The 18,759-nt window shown below is 42.7% G+C and overlaps 1 protein-coding gene across 1 annotated transcript in view; it reads right to left on the bottom strand.

The window, feature by feature from the left end:
- The window catches only part of WNT2 (Wnt family member 2), a 43,898-nt gene extending 26,387 nt beyond the window's left edge, over positions 1–17,511 (bottom strand). The window contains exons 1-3 of the mRNA XM_043463115.1: positions 16,367–17,511; positions 14,038–14,264; positions 8,414–8,691 (exon numbers count right to left, since the gene is read on the bottom strand). Coding sequence (XP_043319050.1) covers positions 8,414–8,691; positions 14,038–14,264; positions 16,367–16,449 — 588 coding nt within the window. The 5' untranslated portion in view covers positions 16,450–17,511. The remainder of the gene's footprint in view (positions 1–8,413; positions 8,692–14,037; positions 14,265–16,366) is intronic.
- Between the last annotated feature and the right edge of the window lie 1,248 nt (positions 17,512–18,759).

The following is an 18,759-nucleotide window of genomic DNA, read 5'->3' as shown; positions in this document are numbered from 1 at the left end:
TCATATCTAAGAGTGAAGTCATAAAAAGATATTTAAGAATCTGGTTATATGGTAGGGCTTGTCGACCAGAGGTTTGGTTTCTAGTGACTAAGTAGGACACTGTTTGTTTGGGGGACTGTAACTCCAAAAAGCCTAGAAGATTTGATGCTAAACTTCCAGGAGTTCTGCCTAGGAGTAAAGGGGAGGAGATGGGGCTCTTTATGCCACCAGTGGATTTTTCAGTTAATACCAATTTTCAGACCTATGCTTCTCTCCAGTGCTCATTTGTATCTGAAATTTTCTCAGGGCGTCTTGGTTTCCATGTTCCTCATCTGCTTTATCCCCCCTCCTCATCTATTCTGACAGACTGAGGCTTCTCCATCCTGCTTTATCAGTTACAATTTCTTCATTCCCTTTCCACTTTTCAGAAATTTGTTGAGTTCTCTCATTTCTTTGACCATTCTCTTTATTGTTGGTTTAAGCCATGTCTATTCCATTACTATGATTTTAATGAGGTCTGAGGGAGAAAGAAGTGAAAAAGTATATGTTCTATCCACAGCCTTGCGTCTGATTGCACTTTGAAATGTTCTGGAAGGAGACAAGGATTGTGAGGGGAAGAAATGTTCTCATTTTATGATACACACTTCTGCACTTCTCTGTTTGTTACTTTTGTTTGTATGAGTATTGTTTTTATAATAGAAAGAACATGATAAAGAATCGATTACAGTGACTTGCTCTCTGTCTTCAATGTGTGATACTGAAAACTTCTTTCAGAAACGTAGGCCACATCCCATGACACATTCAAGTCCTGTTTCCTATTTTGTCTTGAATCTTTTCTAAAGGGTTTCTTCTACCACTTCCTTCTTTGATTCTTGACATGGGCTGCTGTCAAAGTTCCATTTTCTGTCTCCTTAGGCTCCTTTTTTGACAATCTCACAGCCCTTATAGCTTTTTATACCCTCCAGGCAGTCAGCACAATTCCTCATCAGCCCCCTCTCACCATTTGTTTAGTCCCATCAGGGTTTGTGCTGTGGCATCTCATCACTAAACCTCATTTGACATGACAACGTTTAAAAAGATGAATAAATATGACTGCTGAGGACAGCATTACTCTTGGCATTTAGCCTTGTAGAAACCATTTTAGCTTAATATATAACTGTTCCCAATGAAAAATCTTCAATAAGCTCATCGTTCCACTATTGCTAAAATTTTACTTAGTAGATTGTGGATGGTCCTTAAATCTTTGACTTTCAGCATTTTAAGCCTTCAGGTCTACAGAAGTTATGTTCTACTCTTAGAATTTAAGAAATTTATAAATATTAGTCTTCTCTACCGCAGAAACAGAAGTCTGAATGTTTTTTTTAAAAAAAAAGGTATAGAAGAAGGAAATACATGCATTGTGCAACATAGAATAATTCTGTTTTATATTTATCTGTCCCAACTAAAGGTCAGAGCATAATAATGAGGCATAGCATTCATTAGGCTCTTGGAATATGTTAAGCCATGCTAAGCACTTGATTTAAGCACTTTTATTTAACCCACTCAAGCATAAAAGGCATATACTATTTTCATCCCCATTTTACAGATGAGGCTATTGAGATACCTAGATGCTGAGGACCTTGCCTTAGGTCTTACAGGCAGTATGGTTGAGGCAGGATGCACCCCAAGCCTGTCAGACACCAGGTTGACACCTGAAATCACTCTGCCAGCCTTTCTTATGAAGTTCTGAGAGGTTCATTTACTCTGGTTTCAGTGGTGGGTTCTGCAAAAGTGTCTGCATTTAGTGTTTTCACATTAAATTAGTCCACAAAGAATCATTTTGACAGTTTTAAAGACAAACTTCTCCCAAGGAGAGTGAAATTTTAGTCTCTTAACAGCCTTTTTGAAGACAGAACTCAAGCAATGCCGGGGTGTCTTTATAAGACTTCTTTGTAGATCACGAGAGTTGTCTGTTTTCTAAGTACCTACTTTGCTAAGTTTATGACCCTTGTATCGTGCCATACTGATTCTCTCCCTATCAGAGAAAAGGGCAGTCCACCTCACACCATGTGAAATCTGTGCAAACTTAACTACTGACCTTGCCTTAGAAAGCCTACTTAGGATTTATTTTAGTTTGATATATGTTGTATGTTTCAACTAAATTATTTAGTTTAACTTGAGCATTTGAAGAAGTGTTAGCACGTCACTTTTTAGTTGGGTGTTTGCCACAAACCCACCATATTTCTGGTCCTATATCAATTTTCCTGAGGGAAACACACATTAAAATCATATTATTTAATTTTCAGATACTGGCTGAAAGCCAAGTACATTTATTAACAATTAAATCCTTTTGACAGGTCCACATCTCTGAGAGTGAAAACCAGACCAACATATCTTTCGAACATATATGCTCTGGAACTAGGAAAACAAGGAATATTTATTAGCAAACTGTGCAGTTGATTTGCTTATGCAATCAGTTATTAATTTAAATAAGACATTGTGATTTCTTGAGCACTGTCATTCTTTAAAAACAGTGACTGTGGGTGGGCTTAGCTAGGAAATATAAGGTGTGGAATTTATATTTGTGGAATTCAAGAACATTACAGTTGACTAACCATATATATAATAGTTCTTACTGACTAATGAAGCTAGTCTAAAAAATATTTTATATGAATAATAGAACTTTACCTGGAACGTAACAATTTTGTTAAGAGTTATTCTTTGCTTCAGGGATTTAATTCTGGTTAGTTTTTGATTCATACACAATAAAAGATCAACAGTATCAAGAACATATTATTTTGGGGTCCATTAAGACAGAGATGAGGCAGGGAAAACTGATCTAATTTTTCAAAATGCATTTAATTTTATGAATGGAGAAAACCAATCAGAAAATAAATCTGTGCTAAGTGTAAGTTGGGCTTCATGAAGATGCTCAACAGGAAGGGAAGATGAGGATATATAGGAGGTTAAAGCAGTTTGGCTCTAATTCAGTTCAGTTTTATCACTTTCTTTTCTACTGCCATTCCTTACTTTTAGAGAGTGATTTCTTTTTCATCACGCCCAGTTCTCTTGGTTCAGAACCATTATGTATTATTTATCTTAGGTGGCATCATAGGATCTATTCTTGGAAGCCTTTGTTAGGCCCACAGTTTACTTGCCTGTAAAGTTGTGCTTACATCTTGTACAGTATCCATTTGTGTTGACTTTGGAGGCATTTCCTGTGGTCAGAACCGGGAAGTATCTGTTCTGTGCCGCGCCCCAGTGGGCTAAGCTCAAGGGCAGGCCCAGGGCTCCACAGCACTGACCTTGCTTGGTGCTGGCCTGGGCAGGGCAGAGAACTAAAGCTCTGGATCTTCACCCTCCAAACTTCTCACATATAAAATACAGGCTATCAAAATATATAAATAAAAATTACAGGAGGCTAGGTTAAATTTGAATTTCAGCTAGGGAATAAATTCAATTCTGGTGGGAATTAGGTAACAAGTTGAACTTATTCCCTAACTGAAATTAGTCTCTTCATATGCAAAATATAGATAATAATGATACCTATCTTCTAGGCTTGCTTAAAACCTGGTGCATATGTATATGTATTTTATGTAGCAATCCTTGCTAGGTAACCTGTCCAAGATTGTGCTCAAGTTTCAGAACCAGTGTTCTAATCCCAGAGTCCCAGCCTCCATGCTGCCTCAGCCAACATGCTGTCAACAGCCGAGCGCCCCTAACGAGCTAATAACAGTGTGAGTCTGTCCATGCTCCTGCTCAGGTGGGCCCCACTCTTTGTGACGCCATGGACTGTGGCCTGCCAGGCTCCTCTGGCAGAATCCATGGGCTTCTTTAGGCAAGACTACTCTAGTGGGTTGCCATTTCCTTCTCCAGGGGCTCTTCCCAGTGCAAGGACTGAACCCGTGTCTCCTGTGTCCCCTGCACTGCAGGCAGATTGCAGGTAGATTCTTTACCCCCTGAGCTATAAGAGAAATGCCAATAACAATATAAACATTATGTTAAAAATATAATAGCAATAGCAACATCGGTTGCCATATGCTAATTTTTAATTACTACTCATCAGGAAGCTTACTATTTGTATCAGTCTTTATATGTATAGATAAGGCTGAAAATAAAATTCAGGGAGGTAAACATTTCTCATAAATTTCCTAGTGAGTCCATTTTTTAAAGTTGTTCATTCAAACCAGAAGATTTGAATTTTGAAATCTATCATTCTTTTAAAGTGGACTCTAGAGAAATTAACAATGCATAGAAATAAAACTTGAGAATTTAACATCGCCCCCTTCCTGTTCAGTACCATCTTGTTCAGTACTTTCCTGATGCTTCACAGCGGCATCTGAATCTCTCAGCATGGCATTTGAGGCTCTCCACAGCTGGCCAAGACTCAGATTTGCAGCCTCAGGCCATATGAATTCTAAGTCATGAACTCCTCTGGGACCCTTGTCATTCCTCACTTTTGATGTTTTTTCTGCTTTCATATCTTTCTGTGACTTGGAGGCCCTTCATCCTGGAAAGCGTTTGCCCTATCTCAGTCATGGGAAACCTTTCTCTCCAACATCCAGTTCTTTTATGACATAGCCTTTCTCTCCTCAACTGACTGGCTCTGTTGGGTGATTTTTCTACTATACCATATAGTATAGGGCTTCCTCGCAATTGTATTTCACTTGTCTCCCTGACTCAGATTTAGTTTCTTGTGGTCGGAACTTTGTTTTATTCTTTTCTCCATGTGACATAGTACCAGAAGCAGTGCTTTCCCCAAATTTAACCCAACAGTGCCTTGAGTTGAAATTTTGGGAATCCCACCAAATAAGGCTGAGTTGCTTTAGGCATGCTCATGGTGACTAGAAGTTATGCTTTTGGCATTTAAAACAAAGTTTTCCCTTTTATTAAAAATAATAATACATATTCACTGTAGAAGACTTGTGAAATTAAAGACACACACAAAGGGGAAAAATCATCAGTAAACTACCTTCCAAGGGCAGCAGCTGCTGCTGTTTTTGTTTTTAATTTTTTAAAATACAGAAATACTGTGTGTTTATCTTTCTCAACAGAAACAACACGGAAAGGTAGAGAAAGACAAAAGGGTGAAAGCAGAGGGTTTGAACCCCCAAGCCCAGTACTTCATGACTGTGTGCCTATGTGTTAGTCACTTGATCCCTCTGAGACCCAGTTTCCTTACTTGAAAAGCAAAAACACTAATACTATTTTTTATTCCTATAGGGGTTTTTAGAAAATCAAATTACAAAGGATTTTGATGGTCTTTTGTACACTAGGGAATACTGTATGCCTACTTTTTATTAGTATGTCAGACTGTATTTGAAGATGAGTCTCTGGGTACTTGCAGAGATCAGATTGAATCCTAAGTACCAGCTCAAACTGGATTTGTGCCTGATTCTGTACCCCGAATTACAGATAACCTTCACATCACAAAGGGAGGAAGAGGGGGGACTTTTACTAAACACCTACTATGTGCCAAGTTCTCTTATGTTCACTTCCCTTGTCTTTCCATAGCATTCTGTAATCCCTTTTACATCTGAGAGAGCTGAATTCAGTGATCTAAGCCACTGGTATTGCAGGGTTAAAATGAAGGTAGGTCTTGCTTCACATCCTATGTTCCATCTTCACTATGGTAAGAAATACTTTTGCAGGAAAATATCTTTATGAAATTCCTCTCTTAGTATGGAAATGTCCAGTGGATTGAAGGGCAGTATTTGGGTACATGGACTATTTTGAGACAGATTCTCTCAGGAAACGTAAAAGAAGTTGGGATTGCTTCATATAGAAAGAGTGGATTACTTTAAAAGCCATTTTCTGGATCCTGAGAGGAAACAAGTGGTGGATATCAACCAAGTACCTTTTGCTTGTCATTTACCTTAACCTACCTTACAATGAAGTTTACAAGCTTTCATAGTATGGCTTCTTTAGATCTAAAAAGAACTTCTGAGAGAAGCTATGGAATGTCTTTTCCCATAAATGTTTGTTTTGAACAAGGTAGCTTTATCTTTTCAAGACTTATTAATAGCCCTATTTGGAGGTGGAAAACTAGACTCAAGATGAGTTTCAGGAAAACATCATTAGAAAGTCTGTTGAAGGTGTGATGAAAATAAAGTGATATAACAGTACAGATATAAAATGATATAACAGTACAGATGAGACACATGAGGGTGCTCTAACCAGCTGTAAAATAAAGGGATTAAACTGCTCAAACATTAGGGAAGGTAAGGCCTGTTGTGATGGCATTGTTGAATTCTCGTGTATAGCATTGGCTATACAGAACAATCTTGGAATAGAAGGCTTTTCTTTTAAAATGTATTGGCCCAACTCCTCCTCCCACCCCCATTTAAAATAGTAGAAAATGTTCATATTGGACAATTTGGGAAATACTGAAAAGCAAAGAATAAAAAAACAAATGAATCAATGTTGCTGTCAGCCTTGGAGGCTGGGGTTTACTAGAGCCAGGCCAGTTGGAGGCTTAGCTCAGGAGGTTTGCCTTCAAACACAGCCCAGCCTGTTCTCATTTTGATTCCACAGACCTTCTGCTGGTAAGAAGGGGGAGCAGAGGCTGGGGGTCTAATGACCGCAAGAAGAGAATTAGAGACGCATGTTTATCTCAATACATTTACTCTCATTAAAGTTCATATTCACTGACATCATGCATCTCCTTGAAAAAGTCTGCCCACCCACCATTAATTAAAGCCACATTTTAAAAAGTCAGTGTGTGCACTTTTATTCCAATCAAAAGTAGCCTCCTAAGTTTTGCAGAGTAGGCAGGAGAATATCTGAGGCCTGACAGCTGTTCACCTCTACCCAGTGAGGAATCATGTGATTTACATTAAAAGTCATATTGATTCAGAGCCTACAGTATAATAGCTGAGATCTATTGTCTTGAAGAATGGAAACATGCAATATCTAATGACCTACTAAGCAAAATTAACATTTATTTTGACGAGTCAGTGTTATTTTGGATGCAGTGTATGACCATATGCTCTTATCTTACAGATAGTCTGAGAGATCTGTCTATTGTGCTTGAATAATTGAGCAGCATTCTCCTATCAAAGACACCACACTTTATAACCTATATATGTGGTATCGATGTCAAAACAAAGGTCAATGTAAATTTTTCCTTATCTGAGCCATTGCATAAACAGTAATTACCAATAGTTGTAGGATTGCACAACCGTAGTCTATATTCTTGGCAGTAGTCACTGTAAGTTCATAAATTCATGAAAATAAGGAATGTTGATTTGCAAAGTTCAAGAAGGTACTATTTGTAAACAGTTCAGGTCACACTCATCTTATTCCATGTGCTAAGCAAGACTTCTTTCCTTCCAACTTCCTTTAAATGATATCTGTTCCCTCTGTGAGCCTAGTAAAAGGGTTTTCATCCAAACAGATCTGCATTCTTTTCTATTATTTTTCCTATTAAAGCCCCCCTGGGGACTTTTCAATTTTATGCTGATCTTTCTTTAGATATTAATATCAAGCACATTTTTATTTTGTGTTGATAAAAGACAAATTATGGTTATCTCTTCTCATTGGCAATTAGGTTATTTTAGAATGGTTCTGACTGAGTGATTAACCCAGCTGGTTTATGCTTTCTTTACACAAAGGCCTAACATGCAGCATTCAGATTCTCTAGTTATTCTGGTCATGCCACCATATCCCAAAACATGGCTCATCAGTGGATTAAGCTCTGGCATTAAAATGGTTTAATCCTAGGCCAAACCACCCTGAGGCCGGAAGGTGGAACCTGAATTCTAGTCCTGACATTTCTCCTGATTCTGCAGGTGACCTAGCTCTGGAGGGTCTGTTTCCTCATCTAACAGATAGGGGTTAGGGAATGAATACTGACCAGATAACCAAAAAGTTAGGTAGGACTAGCGGTTAAGGGGCCAAAGCACCTCTTTGGGGCATGTCTTCCCCTGGTGCATTTACTCATCCAGTAACAGAAAACCCAAGGTGGGGCTTTCAAGATGGAAACTGGGGTCTGGTTCTAAAAAGAGCCTCCCTGAATCTAGAAGAAGCCAACAAGCCATGCCTGGTGAGCTGCTTTCATGATAAGTTTAAGAGAAGATGTTCTTGGTCTTGACACCCCTTAGATACAAGCATTCACGTCCCATCGGTATGTGGGATGCATCGCTAGTCTCAGCCACAGATGCTGTCTTGTGACTACATGGCACAGTGTCCAGAGAGACCAGACCCTTGACTGTCCACACTGCCAAAAGCAGCGGGTGGGCTCTTTCACCTCCGCTGTGGTCGGGAAGGTGGAGTGCAGGGGGGTATTTCAGCCCAGTCGGTGGTATTCTGTAGAGCAAACAGCTCTGGGCTGGGGGACAGTGGGAAGCTGTGATGATAAGCATTTTTGTAACTCTCGGAAAGTTTAAGATAAGCTTGGCTTAAGTGATTTATAAGGCCATGCAGTCTACACAGTGAGCACTGTCGCAGTCCATACCTTCCTGCCGGCTCGGTTGTTGTGAAGATTCATCAGGGCTCTGGCATCCTTGCCTTTCCTTTCCTTGGCGTCCACAAACGCTCGGGCAAACTTGATCCCATAGTCAATGTTATCACTGCAGCCACCCCAGTCAAAAGTGCCCTTGTTGTCCTTGGCGGTTCCCTTCTTCTTTGGGTCACAGGAACAGGATTTTAATTCTCCTTGGCTACAGGCCCTGGTGATGGCAAATACAACTCCAGCTGAAGAGATGGCGTAAACAAATGCAGATTCCCGGCTACCTGTAACAAAAATGCTGTTCTTAAAAGTAGTCTGGAATGGCTTGTTGGGAATGACTTTCACACGATGGCTGTTCAATACTTGTTCTGCCTCTGACAAAGAATTCTTGAAGGATTCTTTCCTAGAGCCAAGGCTCGCTCTTGAATATGAATCACTGCACTTATTACAAGCCTTTGTCAATTTGGATAACTGTGTAACAACTATCCTTAAAGTAAACAGAGTATAAAAGAAAATGCAGAAGGAGCCTGCCCTGCACACGTTAGTCTCATACCTGTGCCTTCTTTAACCTAGAATCTCATGTGTCTCAGAAGAGAGGAGACAAATGTATCTAGGCCTTCGTTTCCTCCTCTGCACCATACAGTCTGAATTTTACAGTTCTGTCGTTCCATAACATATTTTGGTATTCATGCCACTACAGCTTTCCTGGAAAAAACCTTCCAGGCATTATTGAGGACACTCATATGCATGTAAATGATTATTACTGAAATGCTGAATTCAAAGTAATCTAGGAGCTGAGGTGGGAAGACAGTTCATGGCAGTAACCATCCCCTCTTGGCATCAACTTGCACAAGTTAAGGGAGAGATTTTTGGAGGCAGTATGCAATATCCTTGAGTTACATGCTACGTCTAACTATTAAGGTGAATTTACTCTCTCCTGGAACACCTGCACTAATCACTGGTATTGGGTGAAAGACAGTGAAAAGCTTTTCTTTGGTTTTTCTGGAAGGAAACAAATTTACCGCTTATAATTAGACCTGGGCAAGAACCCTTTGGGGTGCTTTCTTAGAATTGTTCTTTATTAGAGCACAGGCTACTTTCACTTACAGACTGAAAGGTACATATTTCAGTGCAATAACTACATTAAATTATTTTAATAATCTGTAGTAACTCATAACACGGTGTTGTGGTATAGTGACAGATATAAGGCTCTTTAGGGTCTGTGTGCACCTCATTTTTCAAGTGGAGCTGTATTTCATTGTTATTAGCATGCCTTTTTATTAATGGTTGCTGCAGCAAATATATTAACAATCAAACTAGAAGCTGAACAAGCTAATGCCAATGCAAGGCAGCAAATGGAGAGCCATTTGGTGACTCAGTATGTCAAAACGAGTGTGACTTTTTGAACCACGCAGCTGGGAGAACAAACCACCTTTTCGCATCGAAGCCCTACTTGTTTCCGCTTGTCAGTCAGTGCTAAAATTTATTATTCATCCCTTGCAATATTTGCTCTGCTAGTCTCATTATTAAAAATCAGGAAAATGTATCTACACCATATTAAATGGCACTTACCTCAGCCTTCAAAAAAATCTCCCCTGAAACCTCTAATCATCAAACAAACCAAGAAAAGGAATCAATCATGCCTTGAAGTTAAGTAGAATCAATTATATGAATATTTGCCATAGGTAGCAGGTAGTGCTCTCCGGAGAGAAATGTGATGGTCGTGGGAGCTGTTTTAGAATTCCAGATTATATTATAAAGATCACAGACGATTTTCTAAGTGAAATTGAGATGTTCTGTAAAAAATGGTGACTAATAGATGGAGATGTGGCTTAATCTCTGGTAGCAGCTTTCAGATATATAAAATTTTTATCTTACCCATTTCACCATTTAAGAAAATACCTTGTCCATAGTCATCCCATTGGTCTGTTAAAACCTGGTTTTGAATTTGGAGTTCAGTGCCCATATTTTAGAGATATCACATGGGGGGAAACTCTCAAATGCATAATCTATTTACACTAATCTTACTTTTTAAGGAGAAAGAAGAGAAACTTTAGGAGGTGGTCTTTTAGGGGAAAGCTAGGGAAGATGCAGATGATAGAATGTCAGTGACCAGACAGTATTTTGCAAGTTAGTAGAGGAGTGAATTGCCTACTCATAGACTGCATCTTGGCTTAACTTGCAAACAAGTACATTGACTTATTGGCTGAAAGAAAAAAAAAAATCACTCAAAATCAGCTACATTTCAGAAATAATTTCCAAAGCAAAACCATCACCTTTCTGAATATGTGTCATTTATTATTCAAACTCATTACTAAATGGTTAGATATTTGTTTATTTAAATAAAAAAATAGCACATGGAATGACTTTTCATTTTACCTCCAGATGTTTTGGTATCATGTAGATACAGCCTTAAGATGTTTTCAGTTAAGTGTCTTAGATGAATCACTTAAATGCTATGTGCAAAATAGTAGCACATTTCAAGAGTTGGCTTTGTAACAAAATAAATTTTGATCTTAGTCCTCTTAGAAAAACTGATTCTGCTTAAAGCCATTGCAGTATTAAACAAAATCCAAATCTGAATGGTGATATTTAGACTTCCTATTATGTTACTATTGAAGTTTCTCTAATTTTTGGTTTGAGATAAGTCAAGCAGTGTTTACTCAGTGTATAGGCTAGCATAGGTGACTGGGAGGGCAAAACATTAGAAGCTAGGCTTTCTGGAAGGCTATGGATTGTGCAGCTCTTTTTTAAAATGCTTGCTTTTTTTTTTTTTTTTTAAAGCAAGGATGCTACCTAATGAACTTTTTTTGTTTAAGGCTTACTCTAGAATTCTGGCTGCTACTGCTAAGTCACTTCAGTTGTGTCCGACTCTGTGAGACCCCATCCCTGGGATTCTCCAGGCAAGAACACTGCAGTGGGTTCTGGAGGTATATGCAAATTCTTGTAGGATTATTTTTAAGTTTACTAGTTCTGTCTTTACATATCTCTGCCCATGTCTGGGGACAGCCAGTTCAATGAGCAGATTACAAAACTTCCCAAAACGTGTTCTGGTCTTACTGTTGTTCTCTGAAGCAAAAGAGGCAAATATCCTCCATTTCTCTGTGACCACAGGGTATGTTAGTAACTTTTATGTTCTCCTCATCTGTGGTACTGCCCTTTGTCTTTCCTATTCATCTATGAGAATATTTAGGTTTCCGAAGGAGAGTCCTTTACAACTCTAAGATCTGAGTTTCCCTCCAAGCAATTAATTGTAAAACTCTTTGGATAGCTTCATTGGAATTTTGTGATTATTTCCAGGATAAGCTACCTTAGGCCAAATTCAGCCTTCCCATAACCAACACAAAATCATCACTGACAGTCACAGGAGTTCACATAAATGTCCAGGAAGAAATCTGGCCTTCTGTGAAGATTGGAAAGAAATTGTGCAGCAGGAGTGTTCTAAGTTTTGAGTGCTTTGGCAGAGCATTCGGCTTCATATGAAAGAAATCTGAAGGAAATACGGTTATAATCTCTAATTTACCTGAAGCCTTCGATTGAATCAAACTTGTTATGCTTTCTCTATTTATTACCTTTTCCCTCTCAGCCATGGTACAGCTCTGAAGAAACAAATATTGCTGATACTAAGTTAAAGTATTTTATGAATGAATCTCCAGCTTTGGGAGATATACTGTCTTTAGGATCAGTGGTCAAACTTGCTTCCTTTGATTTGTGATCTGGAGGGGTTTTTTTCATTATGGAGATTTTCATAGACAGACTCTGTAGGTGATCATTTTATAAATAAGAGGTACTCTCAATTTGTAACCATTGGAGATGGTTGTGAGAACTCTGAAAAGGAACACTCCTAATACATCTTAAATACCGAGAGCCTGTACATAATATATGCAAAGATTTCTTGTGCCAGATATTTGCAAACTCTCTTTGACAAGGTCCAGCACTTTGATTGATTCACTGGTGAGCTAATCTAGGTGAAGTCTTAAAATTCCATGTAGCTGAAATTTACTATTATCATCCTCTCAAAAATTTTGCGATGTCATATCGAAACTCCAAAAGGAATGCAGAAGAATATAGTTCTTAAACTAGAGAATAAAATTGCAGAATATCGCAGTAAATTAACTTTAGGGATACACTAAGAGTGAGAGCACTACGCCCTTGGGGGATTTTTAGAGACATTCAGTTATGCGTTTGGCCTCATAAAACCCTAAGGCTATGATGATTACATGATAGAAACACCCTCTGTTAAGCATTACCAAGCGCACAGCCCGAATGATTTTCTTAGGAAGGGGGTAAGGGAGGGCGGTGGGCAAAAACAAGAGGAAAGCTTCCTCTTTCTGGGGTTCACACATAGACTGTTGTGTTTTCAGTCAGATTTCCCAGTAGCAAATGGGATGTGCAGCTTCTTGAAGAAGCTGCTAAGGCCAGGTTAAGGGATGGGTTTTTATTTTTTAAAACAGGATTTGATTTTCAGTTAATTTTCTCCGCTTGTATACAAGCTAGTGAGCTACTTTCCACATTCAGAACATTTAAGTTTATTATGTAATTAGATAATTTTCAATGTGCTTGCTAAAAAAAGTAAAGAAACCACAGGCGTACCCCATTTTATTGCACTTTATTGCCCTTCACAGATACTGTGATTTTTTTTTTTTAACAAACGGAAGCTTTGTGGCAACCCTGCATTGTCAGATGACAACATTTTTTGAATAAAGTATTTTAAAATTAAGGTATGTACATTGTTTTTATAATAGTTAATAGACATGTATACATAATGCAATATACACATATATAATTTAAACATAACTTTTATGTGCATTGGGAAACCAAAAAAATTCATGTGACTTGCTTTACTGTAGTGACTAGTGATCCAGAACCAAACCTGCAATATCTCCAAGGTCTACCTTGATGTATTCATGGTTCTCACCCTACCTTCCATAAATATGCTTCTGCCTAAAAGGTACCTGGAGAATAGGTACTCACTGCAAGTTTATCCATTCATTCATTCCACCATTCAATGAATGAGTGCTGCCTACAACATATGAGATACAAACTAGGTGCAGAGAAGGCAAAATGAGCCCCTGCCTTACAGAATCTACAGGTTACTGAAAAAAAAAAAGTTTAGGAACAGAGTGACCCAAGACTGAGTAGCTGAATGGGAGGTCAAAGGTGACAAGCAGAGGTTTCTCTCTGCTTCTCAATCACACTGATTTGTTGTCGTAACAATGACCATTTATGGCCAATAAAAGATGTGGGCATTCTTTCCCAATCTTCTGCTAAATCCTTCTGGAAGGGTCAGGTCCCAGAAAGAAGAGTTTAAAAGTCAAGAGTGCTCTGTGGCTGCTGCTTCCTTTTCTCCTAGAGACAAAATCTGAACCTAGAGGGACAGGCAGGGTTATGATGGGACACGGATGGACAGAGCCAGGGACCTGACCCATGACCAGCCTCCTCCAAAACTTTAGACAGGCTTCTTGATTTCTCGAGCCCACATCTGTAAAATAGGGCCAATGGCACCCAACAGAACAAGCTTCTTGACTGAACAGAATGTGAGACAAGATGGGCAGGGACTGTGAGGACCAAATAAGGGTGTGTGCATGTGAGCGCAGAGCCCATGAGCTGTGTGAAGGCGAGAGACTTACTTCGGAGCAGGACCCTGCCGAAGAGGCTGTGATCCCTGTCCAGGGTGTTGCAGTTCCAGCGGTGCTGGCGGAACTGGTGCTGGCACTCCATCGTCCACTCGGTCACGCCCAGGCTGATGGCGCGCATCACATCCGGGTGTCGGTGGCAGAGCTGCCGTTGGTGGCTCACCAGGCCTGGCACGTTGTCACACATCACCCTGGAGGAGCCACTCGTAGCTCTCATGTACCTGGGGAGGACCAACGTTGGGGAGAGTACTGAACAGCAAGGCCAGGCAGGGTGTCTCCCCGGAGTGGGATAAGTTCAAAACAGCATTTCAAATATGAATTCTTTATCCTTTAGGGGATATTAGAAAGCGAAATTTGCTTTGTTTTGTTTTTTTAAACTTAAGTTCCCTGGAGAAGTGGCATGGCAGGTATGGTGAGTGACCTGGTAGCAGCCACCCCAAAACCAAGTGCTGACTGTTTCTTGGCCGTGAAGCCAAGGCCACCAGACGAGGCTCTGGGCAGAGTGGGAGAGGCGAGGTCTGCAGTCCAGGAATGGGGTGAGAGCGGAAGGGCCAACAGGTTTTTGGAAGACATTTTTCTCAAGAAGGCTCTGATCTCAATACACGGTGTGTCCAGACTTGGCTTCGGAAGAAGTGGACCTTTAGAAGCTCTTCACTGCCATTTTGTTGATCTGATGTTTAAGTGTCTTAAAGAAACTGTCTGTCTAATCAGCACCTACAGGGATCTGATGCCACACTCTCTGCACAGACATGCCATTCTTTTCCTACTAAAGAATCCTTTAATATTTCCATTTTCCAGCTCTTTTTGGCTTTTATAGAGAACCCTTGGAAAAAAAATCTTTCTATTGTTATTAAGGATACTAAATGTTTGGAAGAATCAAACAGTGTTATAGCTTCATAAAGTACTTTTGAAAAGAAACTTTAACAAAAAATTACATCATCATCTCTACCCAGATGTTCTCTATTAGTTGTGAAATGTTTAGAAAGGTACCTTTTATATAACCCAAGCTGCCATAGGTGTCTTTTGAAGCGATCAAACAGGGAGAATGTCTTTTTCTTGTATTTTCATTATTTTATATGATCATAAAATCGTTACAGCTGTGACTCCCCAAAAATATATTTAAGTGACAGCTGAGAGACAATGTGACAAAAAGCCTGGGCAGTAAATAATGTTTATACACCCATGGAAACAGAAATAGTCATTTTATTGAAAAATGGTCACTCTGATAAATCAATCTTTGATCCTGTGTCAGCAATGTCAAGGCTAAACGCCTTTCTGTTCAAAGCAGCTTAGGAAGGAATTGAACCCCTCTTCCTATCAACCTTTGCCTTGCTTCTTTAGAGAGCTTGTGTCTTCCTAAAGTTTCCTGCTCTAGTCTTTCATTTGGCCAAGATACCTTACTTTTGCCAGATTCTTTAAAAAAAAAAAAAAAAAAAGCACTTCATAACAGATAACCGATCTTTCTAAATCGAGTTTTAAGTGTCTGTTATGAAGTTTTTAGGTGCAAAAACGTTACAGTTCTCAACTCTCTCTTCTCAAGATCAGAAGGAGATGGAGAAGAGTTTGTGGGTGGGGAGAGCTTCTCCCCTTGTAACATTTAAGGATGATAACCTGTTGGGTTTCAAAGTTACTTCACTCTGCAAAATAGACAGAAGGTCACCGTATAAAGGCACAGCAGCAAAGTTACCCTTTGAGATGACTGGTTTCTAACGGGGTAACGTCTTAGAGTCCCCGACCTCTGGAGCTTTCTATTAAGGCGGTAGTCTCTACCTGGGAGCAGCAACACGTTCTTCCGCCCCACTGGGATGAAGCACTAGGAATGTGGAAGGACGAGAAATAATGCAAAATCACACGCATTGGGTTCTACGGCTCGCGCCTGCCTGAATTGGCCCGTCGGTGTACCTTGAGGGTTTTGCGGGGTGGGAGCAGAGGGCTACGATTGTAGTTTTGGAGGTGAGTTTACACGCGCGCGCGTGCGCACGCAGACACAGACGTCTGTGCTAGTGGAGCCGGAGACCCGGCTAGCGCTTGTCTAAAAGATCCCGATTTTGCTGTCACTCAGCTGGATCCAAATAAACCAAACATCCGAGCTCTCGTTTGAGGGGCAATGTGGGGGTAGTGGTGGAAGGATTGGAGTTGTCAAAGCCGGAATGGCCTTCCGAGGAAAAGCGAAGGGGTGATAGGAGAGGGCAGCCGCTGGGATCGGGTCGGAATCCGTGACTGCCACGGCCGCGAGGAAGCGCCGCCGGGAAGGATCTGTGTGACCAGTGCGGTCTCCATTCCCATCTCCAAAATCCCTCGGCGCCCGTGCGCGAGGACTTACCACCATGAAGAGCTGACCTCAGGGCTGAGCCAGGTAAAGAGCAGAGGGAGCCAGAGCCAGATTCCAACGAGACAGGCGTTCATATTAACCCCCTTGCGTCCGCATCAGGTCAGACTCCGTGTGCGGGCGCCATGCGTGCCCGGAGCAGAAGCGCTCAGCGCTGGGAGCGCCTCGTCACGGCCGCCGGCGCCTCGCCGCGCCCCCGCCCCCCGTTCGCGTCTGCGGCGAGTGGCGAGACTCGCTGATAAAGTTTCAAGCGACCAGCGGGGCGAGCGATAAAGGCCAGCTCGGGCCGCCTCGCCCACAGCCAATTCCCCAGGCGCGGCGAGCACGGGCTGCTGGAGAGCTCTGCGCGCCTCCCGCGCGTCCCGGTCCCTTCAGCTCCCTGCCCGCCCAGGCGCAGCCGAGGGAGGGGGCGCTGCGCCGGCTAGGGTGGCGGAGGCGGTGGGGGGGCGGTGTTTTATATAAGGCTGGATGAAATGATGGCAGGAGAGGTCTGTGGGTGAAGTGAGAAGTGAGGTGGAGAGGAAGAAACAGCTCTGCGTGGCCTGGAGCACCCGCGGAGGCAGGCACCTTTCGGGAAGCTCCGGGTCAAAGAGCATCAGTGGGTCCCCAGCTGCGGGACCGAGCGCTCCGGATAGGCGAGGCTGCAGAAGTCCCCCAGCGTGCAATGTGGGGAAACGAGGCAGAGGGAAAGGAGACAGCTGTGTGCTGGAGGCAGAAAGCCAGAGCAGATTTTCAACTCGTTCCGCCGCTTCTCTCCCTAACACCGAAAGGAAGAGCAAACACTTGTAAATTTGGAGCTAAGCAGAGCAAGGTTGGGGAGGGAGGGGCCAGGCCTCAAGGAAACGAGGACCTGTGGCCTTGATTCCTCCGTGCTGGGCTTATATACAGAGCTCGCTGGGAGGGGAGCCAGGAAGGTCCCTGACCCTCCGGACCTCACCCGGGCGTACTCAGCCATAGCGTCTGGGGAAGATGCGGCTTTTACGCACACCCAGCTCCTCCCTGGCGCAAAAGACCACGCAGGGAGGAAGCGAGGCAGCAGGAGCCCGCCGAGGGTCCGCGCCCCAGCCCTGGTCGCACCTCTTGTCGCCCGGGCGCTCGGCTTTTGCGCCTTGCGGAGGTAACGGGGCCATCGGTCCTGATCTGAGCCCCCGGAGGGCCAAGAGAAAGAGGCTTGAGCCCGCGGGTGGAGCATCTTGAGCAGCAACTGGCTTGTAGCCCCGCCGTTTATCACCGGAAAGGAAGGAAGACCAGGAACTCGCGGCGGCCGTGAACTGTTCCATTGCTCTTTTCCTGGGGCGGGGGGAACCCGCCCGCCCGCGGAGCATGCCTTGGGGAATGTGTGTGCGTGTTGGGGGTTGGGTGGGCGCTGTATTGTTCGCAGGGAATGGAGGGGTGGCGGTCCAGATAGGAAGGACAGGCTCTCCCCACACCCTACTCCTAGAGCTGAGACTGGCCGGAGCATCAGCTCTCGCTCGGCGCGAACGAGGTGAGAAGCTGGACGGGGCGAATCTCAGAAAAGCCAAAAACCTGAAAGATGCTGTCATCGCCACCCCTTTCCCCCCACCCGCTTCTCAACCGCTGGTCCCTGGCAGGTCCGGCCCCTCCCAGGCTGACCCAGATACATCCCCGTTTGGGTCCGGAAAGGGAGGGGAGGGAAGCAAGCACCGCGCCACCCACGACTCGGGAAGAGCAGGGCCCCGCGCCAGGGCCGCTCCATATCGCTGGGCCGCGACCCAGGGGAAGTTCTGATCGGTCTGTGCCGGGAGGGAGGGAGGGGCCGGGGAGGCGCGGGTTGTGTTTCTGCTGGTTGTGTGTGTGTCTGTGCGCGGGGTGGCGGTTACGGGGAGGAGAGTGATGTGAAAGGCACCAAACAGCAAGAAATATCTCATTTACGTCTATGCTTTGCTCATAAGCCTTTTTCCTGGCTGAAGCAGAAGAGTAAGCTTAAGTTGACTTCCACTCTCCTTTGTCCACAGTCCCTGCACTTCTCCCAGCGACTAGTGAATACTGTAGAGGTGTGGGTGTGTATGTTGGGAAAGGTAGGCAGTTGTACGCTTTTCTCCTGGACAGTGAGACCTGAAACTACCTGAAAAACTCAAGTTCCATCCACCTCAGCGCATCTCCCAGCTGAGGGGAGTTAGAAATACATGGAGGGTGACTATCAGCTTAGAGGCCTTTCCTTCCCACCCAGGAATTATGGACTGGCCAGGAGATCTGCCCTTCAGTTGTAGATGAGGCCAATGGAATGACCTAAACCTGAAACAGACCTCCTGGAATGAGATCAGGACCATCCCCAAAACTAATGAAATCCACTCCAAAGGACTTGATCCCGGGGCAGGAGAAGTACCTCATGACTTGCAGAGAAGAAGTCAGCCTTGGTGAATGGC

The sequence above is a fragment of the Cervus canadensis genome, chromosome 3 (assembly GCF_019320065.1).
Source record: "Cervus canadensis isolate Bull #8, Minnesota chromosome 3, ASM1932006v1, whole genome shotgun sequence".
Lineage (NCBI taxonomy): Eukaryota > Metazoa > Chordata > Mammalia > Artiodactyla > Cervidae > Cervus > Cervus canadensis.
Note: the sequence above shows the minus strand (reverse complement) of the source record. Positions and strands in the feature narration are given on the sequence as shown.